Source organism: Sphaeramia orbicularis, unplaced genomic scaffold (assembly GCF_902148855.1).
Source record: "Sphaeramia orbicularis unplaced genomic scaffold, fSphaOr1.1, whole genome shotgun sequence".
NCBI lineage: Eukaryota > Metazoa > Chordata > Actinopteri > Kurtiformes > Apogonidae > Sphaeramia > Sphaeramia orbicularis.
In genome coordinates, this window is record NW_021941582.1 from 91,123 (window position 1) to 98,111 (window position 6,989).

General features: G+C 38.4%; 1 protein-coding gene across 1 annotated transcript in view; it reads right to left on the reverse strand.

Annotated features, from left to right (window-relative positions):
- The window catches only part of LOC115416257 (immunoglobulin superfamily member 8), a gene marked incomplete at its 3' end in the record, with an annotated part of 97,173 nt that extends 90,544 nt beyond the window's left edge, over window positions 1-6,629 (reverse strand). The window contains exon 1 of the mRNA XM_030130003.1: window positions 6,422-6,629. Coding sequence (XP_029985863.1) covers window positions 6,422-6,473 — 52 coding nt within the window. The remainder of the gene's footprint in view (window positions 1-6,421) is intronic.
- Between the last annotated feature and the right edge of the window lie 360 nt (window positions 6,630-6,989).

Consider the following 6,989-nt stretch of genomic DNA (forward strand, 5'->3'; position numbering starts at 1 on the left):
ATGACTTTCAATAAACTAATTGGTCATACACTGTCTTTCAATCCCTGCCTCAAAATATTGTACATTTTGCTTCCCCACCCTGTGTATATATACATATATATATACACATATATATATATATATATATATATATGAAGGAAAAATCTAAAAGACTTAAAAATGGCCAAAATAGGCTCAGACCACTAAGGGTTATTAATCTGATTGATTATAATCAGATTACTGTTGTTAGGGCTGTGTATCAGCAAGAATATGGCAAAACGATACAAATCACAATACTAGGATCACGATACAATATATCACGATACTGTTAAAAAGGCAATTTTTTATTGGGTTTTTTTGTATGATTTTTGTAAGATTTTTTTTTAGATTTTTTTTATTTTTATCGTCATTTATTCCTTTTACATTCATTTATTCATATATATTTTTAAGATTTTTATATATTTTTAAGATGTTTTTCCTGGAAGAATTGAATTCCAGCAGAAATCTGCACAAATACTAAACACATTTATATTTGATCCCAACAGGATCTAATGTTGTATCACAAAATGTTCCTGAAATTCTGTTTTACAGACATGACAGTTTCAGATCCCGTTCAAATGTTCAGATTCTATTAGTTCAAACTAACATCAGAACAGGATTTGAGTTCAATCCAAACAAACGAACGAACATCTGCCTCTCAGACAGAAAAACGTGCTTTTAGGAGGATTCGAATAACCAGTATTGAATAAAACAGTGTTAAATTATAATAAATAAAATATAAATAAAGAAAACAAAACAAAAAAATGAACCTTCACAATATCTGCATTTGAATAAATACCTAAAAACATTAATACAGTACTTTTGAATATCGATACAGTATTGTGAAATGAAATATTGCAATATATAGCAGAACCAATATTTTCTAACAATGCTAGTTGTTATCTGATCAAACCCATCCCGTTATCCGAGTGGAATAATCCAGTAACGGGGTACTGGTGGGGGTAGTGGTGGGGGTACTGGTGGGGGTAGTGGTGGAGGTAGTGGTGGGGGTACTAATGGGGGTAGTGGTGGGGGTACTGGTGGGGGTAGTGGTGGGGGTACTGGTTGGGGTAGTGGAGGGGGTACTGGTGGGGGTAGTGGTTGGGGTAGTGGTCCTGGTGGGGGTAGTGGTGGGGGTAGTGGTCCTGGTGTGGGTCCTGGTGGGTCTGTAAAGGGGTTGAGTGGTGTTGTGTTTCCAACTGTTGGACCGTTGCCTTCGTTCTGGGCGTTCCTGCTGCGTACGGTCATGACACACACCGGCAGTGCCAGCGCCGTCTGATCATCTTACAACTGAGCTAATTTAAGACCTGTGTGCCTGTGCACGGCCTCACAGAGAGACCCCCCCCATCCATTCAGCCTGATCTGACCTGCAGTGGGATTATAATAACACAATAACCTATAAATAATGACAACTGCAGATTTATGTCTGTGTTTTAGTGCAAAAAAACACATTAAATTATGAAAATACTTACTTTTATAAACTATCCAAACAATAAAGATGTGAATAAACCTGAAAAAAACTGAAATTTCTTCAGATAAATCAGTGTAATTTTCTCAGTCTTCTTCCTCCACTTCTCATTAGTCCATGTGCATTCTGGATCAGATCTCCAAAGACACTAAACACTGAGGAACAGGAAGAAAAGAGTTCAAACTGGACTGAATTTAATACAGACATTTCAGGTTGGACACATTTGTTCAGGTTAGTCACATTTTATTGGTACAGGAGAGTTTGGAAATGGAAAGAGTTTCACAATTTAATGTTATGTTTTGCACTAAAACAAAAAAAGAAAATTTGAAGTTGTTAATTCAAAATTTTTTGCATAATTCAAAATTTTTTGCTCAATTCAAGATTTTTGGTCAATTTAAGATTTTTGGTAAATTTAAGATTTTTTTTGCTTAATTCAAGATTTTTTGCTAAATTTAAGATTTTTTGCTAAATTTAACATTTTTTACTAAATTCAAGGTTTTCTTGCTTAATTCAAGATGTTTTGCTTAATTCAACATTTTTTGCTAAATTCAACATTTTTGCTTAAGATTTTTTGCTAAATTTAAAATTTTTTGCTTAATTCAAGATTTTTTTTTTGCTTAATTCAAGATATCATTTTAACTTAACTGAAGGGTTTTTTGCTTAATTCAAGATTTTATTTTATTTTTAACTTAATTGAATTTTTTTGGCTTAATTCAAGATTTTTTTTGCTTAATTCAATTTTTTTGGTCTTAACACAAGATTTTTTTTTTTTTTTTTTTACTTAATTGAACATTTTGGTTTTTTTGCTTAATTGAACATTTTTTGTTAATTCAAGCTTTTTGTTTGTTTGTTTTTGTTTAATTCAATTCAAGACTGTGGAATTTTTGCCTTTGTAAAACCATCCCAGGGGGCCAGATTGGAACCTTTGGCCTCCGTTTGGGCCACATGTTTGACACCCCTGCTGTTGGTGTTCTGCTCACAAACACACGGTTACATCAGCGCAGGTCGGCCCAGTTTGGCCCGGTTCGGCCCTGGTTTGGCCTCAGGGGCAGAACCAGGCCAACCAGGGTACTAGCCCTGCTGCCTGTGTGCTCCTAAACCCAGACTAATGATGACTAGTGACAGTGAGGAGGACTGGTCTGTGCTGATCCATGGGTAATAATGAGTCTAATCATCCAGACTGGTGTGGTTGGACCTCAGCTCTGCTAATGGGAGTCTGTCAGAGCCGTTCAGCTCATCTGACTGTCCAGCGTCTGAACAGGAACTCATGGAAACCAAAGGAACTGAGTGGGATCTCAGTTTGCAAACACGTCCACGCCTCTTTTTAACGGTATGTGTATGAGTCAGTCCTGTACCTGCTGATGATGACAACACACTCACATACTGGCACGGAATGATTACCAGCATAAACGATAAACCACCGTACAATTATAGATGGTTCGTATTACTGTTTAAATTACAATTATCATGATAACTGTGTTTGATTAAAGCACTTTGAAAGACAGAGAGAGAGAGAGAGACGATCCGTCTATGGTTTTAACTATCTGTCTATCTAGAGCTGCAACCGATTAATTGATTAGGTGCTTGAAGTGAATGGAAAAATTCACAATTCGATTAATCGACTCAAATTGATTGAAGGGAAAAATTCCATTGCAGTTTTCCTGAATTAAAGCGTCTTTGTGCGTCACAATAAGCGTCCATGTGAAACACAACAGTGGAACCAATGTTTAACAGCAGAGAAATGAAGGAAACAAAGCTTTGATTAGGGATGGGAATCCAGAACCGGTTCTTTGTGAGAACCGGTTCCCAGGAGCTCAATTCCTTGGAATTGTTTGCCTGCCTGTTTAACGATTCCGCTTATCGATTCTGCCTTCGTTGCATATGCGTGATGACGTCACACGTACGCTGCATTGTTTTGGGCAGAACATAGACAACATGGAGTTGAGGCAGAAACGAACTAAACAGACCACACCAGGTCCAAAAAGACCACACCAGGTCCAAACAGACCACACCAGGTCCAAAAAGACCACACCAGGTCCAAACAGACCACACCAGGTCCAAAAAGACCACCCCAGGTCTAAACAGACCACCCCAGGTCTAAACGGACCACCCCAGGTCCAAACGCACCATACCAGGTCTAAACGGACCACACCAGGTCTAAACGGACCATACCAGGTCTAAACGGACCACACCAGGTCCAAACGGACCACACCGGGTCTAAACGGACCACACCGGGTCTAAACGGACCACACCAGGTCCAAACGGACCACACCAGGTCCAAACAGACCACACCAGGTCCAAACGGACCACACCAGGTCTAAACGGACCACACCAGGTCTAAACGGACCACACCAGGTCTAAACAGACCACACCAGGTCTAAACAGACCACCCCAGGTCCAAACGGACCACACCAGGTCTAAACAGACCACACCAGGTCCAAACAGACCACACCAGGTCCAGTTGAACTCTGTCAAAGCTTTCATTTCTTCTAAAGGATGGAATCCCTCCAATATCCTCGAACATTTGTCCACATGTGATTCATTTACAGGAATGTCACATATTTGATTCTCTACTCAGCGGTGCTTGTGAATGTAGCGGCAGAGTGAACACCGGGCCGGTTCTGGTGTGGGCAACAAACGTCGTAAATCCTCAAATACAAGTTTCTGAAGGTAAGAAGGGAAAGGAAATGAGGTGCACAACAATGGGAGATAAGCCGAGCAGAGTCGAACCGGTTCCATGTAGTAGAAATGCAGCAATAGAGGAATTAGTAAAGAGTCTGGAGTTTCACTGTCACTGTCCCCCCCCCCCCCCCCCCAAACTGTATATGTATTTTTGTGAATGTATAACATGTATAAGCACTGATAAACTATACAATAAATACAGCTTTTATCAGTGGATTGGACAACTGAGTCTCATTGAGATATATATATGTATATATATATATATATATATATATATATATATATGTACATTTATAGGGAATTGGATTGTTTTAATACATGTAAATATTCTTTATTAAACATTTAAAAGTCCAAAAAAAAGCAAAATCTCATGTAAAGTTAGGGCAAAAAACTATTTCAATTATGGAAAATTATCGTACTTTTATGAGATGGTTATTTTCCGTTATTTTACAGTATTTTTTCTGCACCCCAGCTACTGGAATAATACAGTTTTTTTTTTTTTTTTTTTTTTTTAACATTTTGAACACATTTCAACAGTGGGCTTTATGCTCAGCTCCACTCCTTCCTGAACTTCAGGTAACTCCTTTATTTTCTGCCTTTCATTATTGGACACACTGATTTAATTTAGGTGTGTCTGATACTACTTGTTGTGACTAATGATTAATTAATTAGACACACCTGGACCTGACGAACCCCATACACATCCATGTATTAGTCAGTACTTTACATGATGATGTCACTTTTCTCACATACCAGCTTTTTTCTGTTTGACTTCCAAGGAAAATGGCTGACTAATGCTTCAATTCACTTTTACTAAACTGAATATTTAAAATCTCCTTGAAAATAACAATCTCATGCGAACAACAGCACACGTCAACCAAGCCAAACTCCAAAGAGCAATTGGTAAATTTAAGGTTTTAGTTGTTTAGTTAATTCTAGACTTTTTACTTAATTCAATGTTTTCTTTTTCTAAATTCAAGATTTTTTGCTAAATTTAAGATTTTTTGCTCAATTCATTTTTCTTTACTAATTCAAGATTTTTTGCTAAATTCTCAATTTTTTGCTTTTAATTTTTTGCTTAATTCACGATCTTTTGCGTAATTCAAGATTTTTTTTTTGCTAATTTTAAGACTTTTTTGCTTAATTCAAGATTTTTGGGGGGCTCAATTCAAGTTTTTTTTTTTAGAAGATTTTTTTTGCTTAATTCAACATTTTTTTTCCTTAATTCAACCTACTTTTTTTTTGCTGAATTTAAGATTTTTTGCTTAATTCAAAATTTTATATTCATTCTATATACCTTTGAACTAAACTAAAGATGCTATCGGCTACATTAATGACTATGGGAGTCCAACATGCAAAAAAAAAACACTAGAGAAAAGTTGTAGCGAAAGGATAGAATACCTCCAACTTAGTACCTTCGGAATTAGCATGTAGCTAAATACACCGAACTGAAGGCAAAACTAGCCTATTAGGTCAAATTATGTTAGCAAGACTTTTTTTTTTTTTTTAAATGCAACTCCAGACAACTATGTACTTGAATATTTTGACACCAACTTTACCCCATACCTATCCGTGTATTAGCCAATACTTTACCTGCTGATGTCACTTTACTCACATACCACCTTTTTTCAGTTTTAATTAAAAGAAAATGGCTCACTAAGGCTTCAGTTCACTTTTACTTGACTGAATTCTTAAAATCTAATTGAAAGTAACAATCTCATGCAAACAACAGCACACGCTCAACCCAGCCAGAATCCATAGAACAATCGGTATGTTTAAGGTTTTCTTAGTTACGACTACTTCTCAACCATTCTATATCTAAAATTTCATCTTTAATTCAGTTTAATTGATGCACTCTTTAATTCGGCATTGAATAATATATAAAAAATCAGTCGTTTGTCACTTAAATGGAGTGTTTTTGGGCTGCACCCCTCAGCTGTTCTAGTACATCCTGCGGGCTGAGGGGAAGTCAAAGCAGCGGTGAAGCAAGTGGGAAAGTTGAAAAATGCGAGAAATACCGTGAAGTGACACGGATTATATACCAGCCGAAGTGACCGACGAACGGTAAAGACCTGGAATGTAGTTTAGTTTGTTCGCAGAATGTTAGGAAATGTGTGTACGAGTGTAAAACGGTAAAATGGTGTGTTTTTAAAATGGCGGTTCGTCGTTGAGCGGAGACAAGTGGATTGAATCTGAGTTTCTCAACAGAAAAGCAGCAAAAAATAAATAAAAAATACAAAAACCGTGTCTTACCGAACAGTGAGAGGCCGAACAGGAGGCTCAGGACACGGCTGCACATCTCCATTCCTGTCCCCGGCTCTTCGTAGGTTGTCCTCCCCGGTTCTCGGTTCTTTTGTCCGGTTACAGCAGGGAAAACTAGTCCGGCCGTCCGCGCGCCGACACTCAGCCAGCCAGGCTCGCGCACCGCGCACTGGCCCACGGGATACGGAGGCAGATCCACGAGAGAGAGAGAGAGAGAGACAGAGAGGGAGAGAGAGAGAGAGAGAGAGTGTGTGTGTGTGTGTGGGGGGGGGGTAATAAACACACACACACACACACACACACACACTGGGATAGAGCCTTTACCGAGGGGGGGCATTCACACACACACACACACACACACACACACACACAGAGAGAGAGAGAGAGAGAGAGAGAGAGACCGGAAGTTAGGTGACAGCAGGAGGAGGAGCAGGGTGGTTCCCAGGTGGAAGAGGACACGAACACACACACACACACACAGGAGACAGAAACCAACCAATCAAACAACCAGTCTATCTATCTATAAACTGATTTATTGTCATATTATCAGATTATATGA